Source organism: Chiloscyllium plagiosum, chromosome 23 (assembly GCF_004010195.1).
Source record: "Chiloscyllium plagiosum isolate BGI_BamShark_2017 chromosome 23, ASM401019v2, whole genome shotgun sequence".
Taxonomy (NCBI): Eukaryota; Metazoa; Chordata; class Chondrichthyes; order Orectolobiformes; family Hemiscylliidae; genus Chiloscyllium; species Chiloscyllium plagiosum.
The window spans coordinates 40,690,045-40,704,949 of NC_057732.1; the positions used below are offsets into that span (position 1 = coordinate 40,690,045).

Here is a 14,905-nt window from a genome sequence, read left to right on the forward strand (position 1 = left end):
GTGTATGGAATGAGCTGCCAGAGGATGTGGTGGAGGCTGGTACAATTGCAACATTTAAGAGGCATTTGGATGGGTATATGAATAGGAAGGTTTTGGAGGGATATGGGCCAGGTGCTGGCAGGTGGGACTAGATTGGGTTGGGATATCTGGTCGGCACAGACAGGTTGGACCGAAGGGTCTGTTTCCATGCTGTACATCTCTATGACTCTAAACTCTATGACTCTATGATATTGCTTAGGGTGGAGCAATTTAGTTATGAAGAGAGACTGGGCAGCCTCAGATGGCTTGGGGCTTGGACAGGGTGGATAGGAAAAGGGTCAATAACGAGGGAGCATAATTTTAAGGTGAAGACTAGGATATTTAGAGGGGATCAGAATGTGGTGGGGGTCTGGAATGCACTGCATGGGACAGTAGTAGAGGTGTGAAACCTTGCAACCTTTAGAACATATGTGGACCAGCACTTGAAATATCATAATATTCATGGCTCTGCGTCAATGCTAGAAAGAGGGATTAATGTAGATTGTTTGGTGCAGACTTGATGAGCCGAAGGGCCTTTTCTGTGCTGTATAGATCTGTGAATCTATGACTCGCTGCACGATTATATGACTTATCTTTCCTCCAAATTTGTTTTAGGTTTCTGTCGTATTCAATTTTTCCACTACTGGTGGTACAAAAGCAAGGTTGAGAAAACAAATTAACAAAATAATGATTTCTTTGCTTGCTGGCCTTACATGGGCTCCCATCCAATATTGTTCTAATTTAAAATTTCACTTTCTTTCTTTCATTGTCAAATTCCTTTAGGTCACTTTTGGTTTTGCACATTGTCATATTCAATTTTTCCACTACTGGTGGCTGTGCCTTCCGTTACTTGCACCCTAAACTTTGAAATGTCCTCCCTAAACCTCTCAGACGACCTGTCTTTCTCTCCACATTTGAGGTGCCCTTTAAAACCTGCTTCTTTAACTAACCATTCAGTCCTCTGTCCTAATGTTGTTTTTTCTGTGTTTCAGGATAAAATTCTATTTAATCATACTTCTGTACAGTTATTTTTACTACATTTAGACCACTGTATAAGGCTGGCTTATGGTTGTTGCCAATCTTGTTTTACACCCTGAAAACTATAATCAGATAAGAAAATTGAAGGAGGTGAGGAATTCTATAATTTTGAAGTCTGAGAAAGACGGCGTTGCAATGAGATTTCAGTTCAACATAGTGGAGGGACAAACATGAGTAATGGCTTACTTTGTGCTTAACAAGAATTAAGAAGTTTAGTTGAAAGGAGTACTTCAAATCTTGAATAGCCTTGGGCTCAATAAAGAATAAGAGAGGAAAAGAACCATGGAAGAGGAAAAAACTTTCTGAACACAGGAGATGTTGATCTTATACCAATTAAATCTTGAACAAGTTCTTCTATGATGTACAAGTACAAGTAACACACTTCCTGCCCTTATCAGTTCCAATAGAATGAAGGAAATAATGAACCTTTGGTAACAGAGTGATGATGATTACATTAATAATAATTCTATAGAGTCCAAACATATGCAGTGCATCTCACAAAAATTATATAGAATTACAAAAAGAAGAGACAAGTGTAAATGTTTATGCTGTACGTGAGCCTACTTCCCATTTACTTCCCAAACCCTTTCAGAATATTCTTCTTGTTCTCCTTCAAGCGTTTATCTAGCTTTCCTTTAAATGCTTCTCAATGTTTTATTCATTCACACCGCTCAAAAACATGATAACGAATTCCACACTTAACCATTCTCAGGACAAATAGATTCCCCCTGAATTTCTTACTGGATTTATTTGTGACTTTGTGGGGTGGGTATGGTGGCTCAGTGGTTAGCACTGCTACCTCACAGCACCAGAGACATGGGTTCGATTCCCACTTTGGGCAACTGTCTGTGTGGAGTTTGCACATTCTCCTCATGTGTGCATGGGTTTCCTCCGGGACTCCAGTTTCCTCCCACAATCCAAAGATGTGCAGGTCAGGTGAATTGGCCATGCTAAATTGCCCATAGGGTTATGTACGTTAGTTAGGGGAATGGGTCAGACGGTCAGTTGGGCCGAAGAGCCTGTTTCCATACTGTGGGGGAATCTAACCTTTCTTATATTTTTGGGTTCCCCCGCAAGTGGAAACATCAAGTTGGATTTTACAGTCCTGATTTAATATCATGTGGAGTTGGGCAGGACAAAATAAAACACAGCTAAATGATAAATCTAGAATCCTGCCCACCTTTCTGTCTGCTGTTATTTTCACTGCTATGGAAAAGGGTATGGTGTGGGAAATCTGCACCCTGTTTAAAAGTTGCCAAATCATTATGGAAGTGATCTTTTCTGAATTTCTGTAATTTTCAGCAGGACAGCATGATTTTGGAGGACTTCTTAAATCACACCTGCAAGTGCAGATGTAAACCATGTGGAGGATGCAGGAAAAGCTAAGTAAATGGCATGACCTTTACAGTTCATCATGAACTTCAGTAGCCTGAGGAATATTTGTTTACTGAGTTGATTTATGACAGTACTGCCATTAGGAAAGGTTCAGATCCCCAACCATTAAATAAAGTGGCTGCCAGTTTGTTACTGAGGCAACTGGAATACTGTGAAGTGGAAGAACAGCATTGTAAAAATGGAAGTGTTCAACCGCATGAGAATGTCCACTGAACAAAGTGCTTATCTTCATTGTACAATATTTAAAGACTAGCAAGGTGTAAGATCAATAGCTAATTAGTGAAATCTTTCCCAAGGCTTCCATTCATACTCTAAAGAACAAATCAGCCATCCATTTGACTGGTTCAAAGTTTTGACAGATGTCTGAGCTTTTGACTGTCTTCAAAGGCACTAATGGATTCTGTAGGCTTCAGATACACAGTTGTGCTGAGGACTAGGATTATGATGAACTGGATGTCTTTAGCAACACTAACTGATTCTGCATTGTAGCATTTGTTTAAAAAGCTGTCTAAGACAATATGGGGTTATTTATTTTGACAGAATTATGAGCTTCTAAGAGGATATCTGTTTTATAATTGCATATTCAAGTAATGTTTGTTTACTTTGACAGGTTGATGATCAAAGGCTATTGTTTCTTTCATGGCTATTCAGGTCATGCTATTTCTTTTGACTGTTTTGATAATGTTTCAGTCAATAGAGGTTCATGGGTTTGATGATAAAGTGGTCAGAGGGTGATTAGGTGAGGAGGCTATACAATAAACTGAAGAATCAGGCTGATGTCTTAGGCCTACCATCTCCCTGATCCAAGGCCATTCCCATATCTCCCTGATGAAAATCCCTCCAGGACCATGGGTGGGATCACAATGTCAGAGAAATTCCCAATTCTGGATTCCTGCCACCATATTACAGAAACTCATTCATGTCCAGAGAAAATTGTCCCAGACATATTGGACAATGAAGGGGTCTTGCTGTAATACTGATTCCCAAACACAGTTATTGCTTTGAAATGAAAACAAAAAATATCACACTATTATTCAAAGAAGAACATGGGATTCCTGGCCACTAGTTATCCTTTGAACAGTCTCATTAAAAATAATTATCCGCTCATTGTTTCACTGCTACTTTAAGGCATTGTGTGCAAATTACCATCATTTTCTGCATTATAATTGTAACCACACATCAAAAGTCTTTAAGTGGATGTAAAACACATTGGTACACATTTTTTAAAATTCACTTGCAAGATTACTGGCTAGTCCAACACTTATTGGCAATTCCTAATGCCAGTGGACTATTAAGAGTCAACCACACTGCTGTGGACATGAAGTTGGCCAGACCCAGTAAGGATGGCAGATTTCCTTCCCAAAAAGGACATTAGAATTAGAATTAGTTTTATTGTCACATGTACTCAAGTGAGTACATTGAAAAGTTTACAAGTTGCCACTTACAGTGCCATCTTACTTACCAAGGTATCTAGTTAAAGAGTCTTAAGTACAAATTCTTCGGGGAAAAGAATTAGAAAAATAAAGAAATATTGAACCAGATAGTTTTTTAATGACTATTTACCGTGGTTATGTGGTTGACTTTATTCTTGATGTTTTAAACGTTGAATTTAAATTTCACCATCTGCCATAGTGGGTTTCAAACCCATGTCACCAGAACATTAACCTGGGGTACTAACTTACTTGACATTACCACCACATCACCATCTCCCCCATGTGAGGTTCTATATAAATGCAAGTCTTTTTAAAAATTGAGTTATACCATTAATAGTCCCTTTTGAGAGAGTGATTCCTTCAAGATTTTAATGAAGCAATATTGCCATCAGATGTATCTGTGAAAGAAGGATTTCTCCTCAGCCCACCTCCCCTTTTCAACAAGTCATTTCTAAACCTGATGATGTCATCAATCTTTTAAAAAATTGCAAAGTAGTAATTTTAAAAACAAAAGCATCTTAAAAGCAATGATAATAAAGTGGAACAGTTTTGTTTTTAAAAGATAGCTTCAGTGGTGTAAATACGGATTCTTTAAGAAAAATTGCTGTAAACACTAAACCAGTCAGGCATTATCTGTGGAGACAGCAAAGACATTGATATTTTTGCTGTGGACACTACTTCAGAAATGATTGGGGTCTATACACAAACCTGGAATTGTAGCTTAACTATTCTCTCCAGAGAAAGCAGTGATTTTGTTTTTTCAGCATTTAGAGTAAGCTTTCCTTTTGAAAAACATTAGACAGGCCTGAAGAGGTCCAGAACAATATTCTGAATAATTGCTCATTTATTACACTAAAATAAATATTCTAACATTTCACTAATGGTTTGTGACATTTCCTTCTGCTAACCGGAAATTTTACTATTAATATATAGTCAAAGAATGTCAGCATGCATATATGTATTTATGTACTTTATTTTGAGGAAGAACTTCGCCCAAGGCCTAGCTTATGACATGACTCACTGTGCAGAAAAATAGATCTATTTTATCGACATAACCAAATTTAATTAGAGAAAATAAGATGCAGAAAAGGATTTTGGGAAGCCTGAGAAAAATGAATCCATGTTTGGTTGCTTGCTACTGTATATAGATATAATAAAATGGTTCCCTCTGGTGGTAGAAACTACAGCTTATACTGATATTGCCGGTTTTAGGAGAACTATTAAAATCACATTTCTGCTTTAAAATTTGTAACTTGGAAAAATAGCCCTTTTTAAAAAATCCTTTCAAGCTGAAATAACTACAGATTATAATTCCACGGAGACCAATATCTCATAGCCCTTGACACAGATCCAGCTCTCTCAGAGCAAGCTGTCAGAGTGAACAGAGTCTCTAACACTCCTATTTATATCTTTCAGCCAGGGCTCACTGATTGGACTAGATTAACAACCACAATCCGGGAACTCATATTCTATGAGGCCTACCTGGCTGACCTCATTACAATTACTAGAGTCTGTAAAATTTCAATGGTTCAAATCCTATTGAACTGTGTTATCTGTGTTATTTCAGTATCAGCCATAAAAGGAGATGGTTAGATTCAATTAGTCCTTGGACAACATAATGTTCCCTTATAAAGGTGTGAAAATTCTAAGGTTCTAAAAGAGCAAGAGACAGAAATCAGTCTCAAAATAATTAACTTGTTTGCTTGGTCAAACAGTGGCCCATTTTAAAATGTTAAAAAGCATACAACACCAGGTTAGAGTCCAACAGGTTTATTTGGAAGCCCTAACTTTTGGAGCGCTGCTCCTTCGTCAGGTGGTTGTGGCGTATAAGATTGTAAGACACAGAATTTACACAACCACCTGATGAAGGAGCAGCACTCCGAGAGCTAGTGCTTCCAAATAAACCTGTTGGACTATAACCTGATGTTGTGTGACTTTTAATTTTGTACACCCTAGTCCAACACTGGCATCTCCAATTTTTTTTAAAACAACATAGCAGCTTTGGTGGTTGTGATAATGGTAGATTGTAAAAGCCATCTCTGTGCAGAATCTCTGGAAAACTTTGAAGCAATGCTAGAATTAGAGGCCTTAGTTTAGAATAAGGCATTGCCCATTTAAGACAGTGATAAGGAAACAGTTTTCCTCTGAGAAGGTTACGAGTCTTTGGAATTCCCTTCCTCAAAAGGCAGGACATACAGAAGGCAGAAGTGGAAAGATGCCTGATTACTGGGGGATGAACAGTCAAAAACATGCAGGATTGTAAAGTTGAGGTTAAAATCAGCTCAGCCATGATCTTACTGAATTGTTTGTCAGTTAAACATCATCAGAGAGAATTCCTGAGTAATGGGTGCATCAAAAAGAAGGCAAGAAGAAAGCTACTGCTGTTCTGACACAGGAATCCAGGCAATCTGCAAGTACCTTTTATCTGTACCTACTTTTAAGCTTTCTTTATGTATTTTTAGCCAATAACAGAATCAACTAACCTTGAATAACCACAGCAATACTTTTGTGATAAACTAGTCATTTCCTTTTTTAAGACTAAAACTTTATTGCTGTTATTATTAAATTGAAACATTCTAATTACTAACTTCTAACAAGGGCACTATATATGAGCATATCTGAAATCTTGTTCACAGACCAAGTACTAAGTTGCCTTTTTTGTTGTGGCTGACATTTCCTCTTAATCTTTCTTTCCTCTGCTCCGATATTTGAGGTTCATATGCAGCAGTGACTTCCAGAACTTGAAGAGCCTGCGTGACAGGTTGTACCACAACACAGAAGGAAGTCATTCAGTCTGTTGGACCTGTAGGTCTTTGAAAAAGCTATCCAACTGTTATGACCTGTTCCTGGCTGAATTGTCCCAGTTTGCTATGTTTTCAGATGCGATACTTCAAACTGTTAAGCTCCTGGGTGAGAAAGGGCGAACTATCTCACCTTGGTTTACTTATCCACTACCTCACCTGGTCACAACCAAGTTAATTTTAATAAGATCCCTTTCCTTATGGATAACTTGCTCCCTAACTATTCAGAGGGAGAGTCATATTGGACTCTTAAAACAGTAATTGTCTCTCTCTTCACTGATGCTACCAGACCAATTGAGTTTTTCTGAATCTCAGTCCACAAGTGAGAAACTTGGGTCAGAAATAACTGTGTTTAACTTAAACAAAGGGATTACAATGAAGTGAACATAGAGATAACTAAACTGAAAAACAATATAATAAGCTGAGTGGATACATTAGCAGGAATGACAGTAAGCAAGCAGTGGCAGACATTTAAGGAGGTAATTCATGACTCTTAGCAAAAATACAGCCTAATAAGGAGGAAGGATTCTGACACAGATAAACCAACCATGGCTAGAATAAAATATCCTATAATCAAGGAAGTTAAGGAGAGTATTAATTTGCAAGAAAAAGCATATAAGGAGGCCGAAGTCAGTGATAGCCCTGAATACTGGGATAAATTTAGTTCAGAATCCAGCAAAGGAAGATTATCAAGATACCAATGACGTAGAAAATAAACTACAAGGACAAACTAGCAAGACCATAAGACTATAAGACATAGGAGCAGAAATTAGGCCATTCAACCAATCGAGTCTGCTCCGCTATTCAGTCATGGCTGATAAGCTTCAAAACCCATTCTCCTGCTTTCTCCCCATAACCCTTGATTCCCTTTGATACTCAAGAATCTATCCATCTCAGTCTTTAATATACTCAATGACCTGACCTCTACAGCCTTCTGTGTCAATGAATACCATAGATTCATGACTCTCTGGCTGAAGATGTTTCTCCTTATCTCTGTTCTAAAAGGACTTCCCTTTACTCTAAGGCTATGCCCTCAGGTCCTAGTCTCTCCTACCAATGGAAACATCTTTCCAACATCTACTCTGTCCAGGCCATTCAGTATTCTGTATGTTTAAATTAGATCCCCCCCATATCCTTCTAAACTCCATCAAGTAAAAACCTAGAGTCCTCATATGTTAACCATTTCATTCTCGTGAACCTCGTCTGAACACACTCCAGGGCCAGTACATCCTTTCTAAGATATGGGGCCCAAAACTGCACACAGTACTCCAAATGTGGTCTGATCAGAGCCTCACAGAGCCTCAAAAGTACATCCCTGTTTTTATATTCAAGTCCTCTCAAAATAAATGCCAACATTGCATTTGCCTTCCTAACTACTGACTCAACCTGAAAGTTTACTTTGAGAAAATCCTGGACTAGAACTCCGAAGTCTCTTTGCACCTCAAACGTCTGAATTTTCTCTCCACTTATAAAATAGTCCATGCCTCTATTCTTCCTACCAAAGTGCATGACCTTACACTTTCTGAAGCTATACTCCATCTGCTACTTCTTTGCCCATTCTCCTAAATCTATCCAAATCCTTCTGCAGTCTCCCTGCCTCCTCAATGTTACCTGTCCTTCTTCCTATCTTTGCCAGAACTTAGCCAGAATGACTTCAGTTCCTTCATCTACATTGTTTATGTATAAAGTGAAAAGTTGTGGTCCCAATACTGAGCTTTGCAAAACACACTTGTCATCGGCTGCCATCTTAAGAAGGAATTTATTATCCCCACTCTCTGCTTTCTGCCAGACAGCTAAGCTTCTATCCAGGCTAGCACCTTGCCTCAGATACCATGGGTCCTTACCTTACTCAGTAGCTTCTTGTGCGGCACCTTGTCAAAGGCCTTCTTTAAGCCCAGGTAGATAACACCCATTGGCTCTCCTTGGTCTAATCTGCTTGTTACTTCCTTAAAGAATTCTAGCAGATTTGTCAGGCATAGCCTCTCCTTGATGAAACCATGCTGACTTTGCTCTATTTTACCATTAACTTCCGAGTATTCAGAAATCTCATCCTTCACAATGGATTCCAGGATCTTACCTATGATCAAGGTTAGGCTAATTGGTCTGTAATTTTCCATCTTTTGTCTTACTCCCTTTTTAAACAGGGGTGGTACGTTAGTGATTTTCCAGTCCTCTAGGGCCCTCCCTGATTCTAGCGATTCCTGAAAGATCACCACTAATGCCTATGCTATCTCTTCAGCTATCTCCCTTAGAATTCTGGGTTCAGTCCATCTGGTCAAGGTGATTTACCCACCTTCATTCCATTCAGTTTTTCTAGCAAGGAATATAAAATGAACAATAAAAGCTTTTTAAAGTAGATAAAAATGAAGAGAGAGGTCAAAATGAACGTAGACCCCTAAAAAAAATGAATCTAGGAAGACAATTTTGAGGAACAAGGAAATGGCAAAGGAGTTAGACAGATATTTGGCATAAGTCATTATGGTGGAAGATATTTGAACATCCCACTGATGCTAAAAAATACAGGGAAAGGAATTAAGTACCATTTCTGTAACTAAACAAGTAGTATTAGATAAACAAATGGGTCTAAGGGCAGATAAGTGCCCTAGCTCTGATGGCTTAAATGCTAGAATCCTGAAACAGGAAGCTTTAGAGATAGTGGATGCATTGGATGTAATTTTCCAAAAATCCTTGAATTCTGGAGAAGTATTGGAGAATTGGAAAACTGCGATTGTAACACCCCATCCAAAAAAGAGGGAGTCAAAAAGCAGATAACTACAGACTGATTACCCTAACATTTAATGTTGGAAAAACATTGGAATGACTTATTAAGGAAGTAACAGCAGAGCTTTTGGAAAACTATAATCTAATCAAACAGAGTCACATGGCTTTATGAAAGGGAGATCATATCTGACTATTTTATTAGAGTTTGTTGAGGAATTCTCAACCAGAGTGGATAAAGGAGAACAGTATGTATGTTGTATTTGGACTTCAAGAGGGTGTTCGACAAGGTACCTCACAAAAAAATTAAATCATAAAATAAGAGCCAACAGTGTTGGAGGTAGTAGTATATTGGCATGAATAGAGAATTGATTAATGTGCAGGAAATAGGGGTTCATTTTCAGGTGACCAATGGGATTCCAATGGGGTCTGTGCTGGTACTGCAACTGTTTACAATAAATATTAATAACTTGGAGGAAGGAAGTGAATGTAATATAGCCAAATTTGCAGTTGACACAAAAATAGGTGGAAAGGCAGATTGTGAGAGGAATATAAACAGTTTACAGAGAGGTATTGATAGGTTAAGTAGGTGCTCAGAAAGTTGGAAATACAGTATAATGTGGGAAAATGTGAATATGTTTATTTTGGAAGGGAGAACAAAAGAACAGAATATTATTTAAATGGAGAAAAACTGCAGAAAGCTGCAACACAATGGAACTTAGGGTAGTTGTGCACAAATCACAGAAAGCTCGCAACCATGTACAGTAGATAATCGGGAAGGCTAATGAAACTTTGGGCCTTATTTCAAAGAGGTTGAAGTATAAGAATAGGGAAATCTTACTGCAACTGTACAAAGTACTGGTGAGACCACATCTGGAGTTCTGTGAGCAGCTTTGGTTCCCTTATAAAAGGAAAATATAATTTCATTGTAGGTAGTTCAGAGAAGGTTCACAAGGATGATCCCCATCCTTAAATCACCTTGACCAGATGGACTGAACCCAGAATTCTAAGGGAGATAGCTGAAGAGATAGCATAGGCATTAGTGGTGATCTTTCAGGAATCGCTAGAATCAGGGAGGGCCCGAGAGGACTGGAAAATCACTAACGTACCACCCCTGTTTAAAAAGGGAGTAAGACAAAAGATGGAAAATTACAGACCAGGGGAATTGTCTTATTAGCGAAGGCTATACAGGTTGGGACTCTACTCATTAGAATGGCAATGAATGAAACATTGAGGATTCAATGATCTAATTGAAACATACAGGATTCGTAAGGAGTTTGACAGAGTAAATGCTGAGAGGATGTTTTCCCTTATGGGAGAGTGTACAACCTGAGAGTATAGTCTCAAAATAAAGGGGTGCCAATTTAAGACTGAGATGATGAAGAATTTATTCTCGCAGAGGGTTATGAATCTTTGGAACTCTTTGCCACAGAGAGCTGTGGATGGAGACAAAAAAAGTGCAGATGCTGGAATCCAAAGTAGCGAAGACTACATCGGGAGCACCTGATGCAGTACACTAGATTGGAAGAGAGGCAGGTGAACCTCTGTATCACCTGGAAGGATTGTTTGGGGCCCTGGATGAAGGTGAGTGGGTGGTGTGCAAGCATGTTTTGCATCTTTTCCGGTTGCAGGAGGAAGTACCAGGGGTTTCAGGGGCATTGATGGGGAGAGTGCTGCAAACCAAGGACTGTAGAAGGGAACAGTCCTTGCAGAAGGCAGAGAAGGGTGGGGAGGGGAAGATATGGGGAGGAGCTACCACCCCAAGAGTCTCTGCATCCAGCGCATCATCCTTAAACAGTTCTGCCAATTCCAACTAGAGCCTCACCACCAAGAACATGTTCCTTTTGCCTCTCTGCCATCTGCAAGGACCATTCCCCTCAATAGTTCTTGGTTTGTGCCACTCTCCCCACCAACCCCCTGAACCTTCAGGTACCTTCCCCTGCATCCAGAAAAGATGCAAAACCTGCGGTTCACCAACCCTCTCACGTCCATCCAGGGTCCCAAACAGTCCTTCCAGATGTGACAGAGGTTCATCTGCCTCTCTTCTAACCTAGTTTATTGCATCAGGTACTCCCGATGTGGCCTTCTCTATATTGGGAAGACCAAACATAAACTTAGGAAACAGTTCACCAGGCATCTCAGTTGGTCCTGCAGGGGCCTACCAGACCTTCCAGTCACTGCCCATTTTAATTCCCCTTTTCACTGTCTTTCTGTCATGACCATCCTTCACCTCCTCCATTGTCACAACAAACCAAACCACAAATTGGAGGAACCTCATCTTCTGCCTGGGCAGCCTACAGCTCGGAGGATTCAACATTGAGTTCTCCAATTTTAAATAACCTCTCCTTCCCTCGACTACCTTCCCAGACCTTCTCCCTCCGTTCCACTCCTCCCAGTTACCTACAAGATTAATTCCTCCCATTGACCAACTAGGTCATACCATCTGCCTGTCTTCACCACCCTGCCCCCACCATCCCCTTTATCTGCAGCTCCCCTTACACCCACCCCCAGTCCTGAACAAAGGTTACACACCAGAAATGTCAACTTCTCCACCTCCTGATGCTGCCTGGCCTGCTATGTCCTTCCAGTCTCCTGCTTGTCGACAAAGAACTGTGGGGGCAGACTCCATGTGTAAATTTAAGACTGAGATTGATTCTTGATCAGTAGGCCAAACAAGGGAAAACACAGGAAAGTGGATGTGAGGAATGTTGGATCCACCATGATCTTATTGAATGGTGGAGCAGCATCAAGAGGCCAAATGGCCTATTCCTGTTCCTGTTTTTTTTAATCATCTTAACTGGGAATTCTAAGGAGCATCCTGCAGTGTGTCTGCTTGGCTCTGATACTAGTAGTTAGTTCTAAAGTACATTATATTAGTTGGGTGGCATGGTGACTCTATAGGATAGCACAGTGGCTCAGTGGTTAGCACTGCTGCCTCACAGCGCCAGCAACCTGGGTTTGATTCCAGTCTCAGGTGACTGTCTGTGTGCAGTTTGCACATTCTCACTGCATCTGTAACAGTTTACTCCCAGTCACAAAGATGTGCACGTTAGGTGGATTGACTATGCTAAATTACTATATTGGAGGTATAAATCTTTTGATGAAATGAACATCTGAGCCTTTTAGTGCAAATAGATGGAAGGTAAAGCTGTAATGAGGAGGTGGATGGATGGCAAGTAATAGCCATGTCTTAAATAATTTAAAATTATCGAATTTTACAGACAAGGAAAAGTGGATGTCTTAGCACTAACAAAGATAGATAGAATAGCAAAAAACAAAAGGTAAGGGAATATAATTTAGACAATCTGAAAAATTATAATTGAAGTAAAAAAATGGATTGAATCACCACTGGGTAAATTATTTCAAAAACGCTCTTAGAGGTGAAAAACGTTTAATGAAATATAATGGTCATTTTAATTAGGCAATGAAAAGGCATTGGAAAGACACGAGGAAGATTAAAGCAGCTGCAAAATGAACAAGGTTGAAACTAAGAGGTGATTTTTGATGTTTTCTTATGATATATGTGCTATATAATTGCAATATACTTACACATTATTCTAGAATGTGGAGGTGGCGGTGTTGGACTGGGGTGGACAAAGTTAAAAATCACACAATACCAGGATATAGCCCAACAGGTTTATTTGGAAGTACTAGCTTTTGGAGCATGACTTCTTCATCAGGTCAGTTACTTGATGAAGGAGCAGTGCTCTGAAAGCTAGCACTTTCAAATAAACCTGTTGGACCATAACCTGGTATTGTGTGATTTTTAACAAATTTTCTAGAAGTGGAACCAAGTAATGTACTTTAACATAAGTTATTCTGACAGTTTCTGGTCAGTAAATCAGTACCTAATTAATCACAATGCACTCTATTTTTAAGACAAGTTTTATTGTAACTAAACCACTTATACTTCCATCTCCATTACATTTATGCACCATAAAACAAGAGGAAGAAAAACCCTCAATAAAGGCATTATACAGCTTGTAGCACATTTGTTACGCTGCTGGTTAGTTAACCGTGCAAATAGAATTATCCTTAAGGCTAAATGCTTAAAATGTTGCTTTACTTCTGTAGAAAATAAGCCATGCGAGACACTAACATAAATATGAACACACAAATAATGATGCATTGCTAATGATTTCTTTTTCAATTCATAAACCAAGAACAAGCATCATAAGGCAGGACACCAACAAGTTTAAAAAAGCAAGAGTGTGATGAAAAAAGACCTTTCTATTTATTTATTTCCTAATCATGTTTCCAGGACATTCCACAACACCACAATAAAAGAGTTACATTTTTATAGTCATTACAAATATATCATCAAAAACTGTGGGCAACCTGGCAACAATCATAACATTTTTAAAAAATCTCAATATGTTGGCAACACTGGCAACATCGGCATTTACTGCTCATCCTTATTTGCTCTGACTTTTTTTGGAACCAGTGCAGTCTGTGGTGAAGGTGAATTCTATTTGCAATAGTAGTTAAGAACATAGATAGGTGTAGAAAAATTATATGGGCTATGAATAGATGATGGTAATGTTATTGCACTAACATTTAAAGTATTATCTTACTCAATCTTTCTGCCTTTTGAACCATTTGCACTACCTTTTTCATAACTATCTTGATTATCTTAATTCAACAGTTCTATAATGCATGAAACATGCTGCAAACTTTCTATTTTCACACATAGCTTCCTGTTGTTCAAACTTGCATTGGCTGATCCTTTTGTAATGGTTTAGTCCAGAGTGCCTACTAGATTCTTTTAGCCAAAGTTTTAATTTAAACTTACTGCAATTCCATTGCTGCCATGTTCACCAGGTTCACCCTGAAATAAAAACAATTGTGTTACTATCAATAGGACATAAGCTAAATCTCAATCAGTAGTGAACACAGAGATATTACAAGGCACTTATACTACAGAAACAGACACTGCAGACCAACAGTTCCACGCTAGTGTTTATGCTCCACATAAGCTTCATCCCAACTCTCCAGTCAATATACCCTTCTATTTGTTGTGTTAAGAAAATGTTTGACCAGAAATATTAATGTAGAATATCGTTGACTGGACATTTATCTATATTGTGCATTTATGCATTTCTACTGACTGTAGAAGAGAAAAATGTTACACTTACAAAAACATTAGCTGCTTGACTGGAGTTGCCAAATCTACCATCACCTTGAAAAATATTGAATGACTCTGCCTCCACCCTCTGATGATCAAGAGCTGGAATCCTGGAAATATCTCTTCCAAACATTTCTGGATATTAAAGATATATTGGAGCTTCCAATTTAGAAATTGATAATTTTTGATGAGAAAAGGCACCAAGAGACAAGGTTCCAGACAATGCCATAAGACATTTCAACTTCCTGGGTAATTCCTGTGGAGTTAACGGTGTCAGGACTTCCCATGGTCCTAACACACAACTCCAATCTAGACTTTAGCAATGATGAGCTTCTATTGGTAGTTCTGGGCCTTTATAAACTGCAAAGAGATTATAG

At 38.9% G+C, this 14,905-nt stretch overlaps 1 protein-coding gene across 1 annotated transcript in view; it reads right to left on the reverse strand.

Annotated features, from left to right (window-relative positions):
- The window catches only part of LOC122561473 (collagen alpha-1(VII) chain-like), a 133,214-nt gene that overhangs the window by 79,127 nt on the left and 39,182 nt on the right, over nt 1-14,905 (reverse strand). Inside the window, exon 13 of the mRNA XM_043713217.1 lies at nt 14,196-14,231. Coding sequence (XP_043569152.1) covers nt 14,196-14,231 — 36 coding nt within the window. The remainder of the gene's footprint in view (nt 1-14,195; nt 14,232-14,905) is intronic.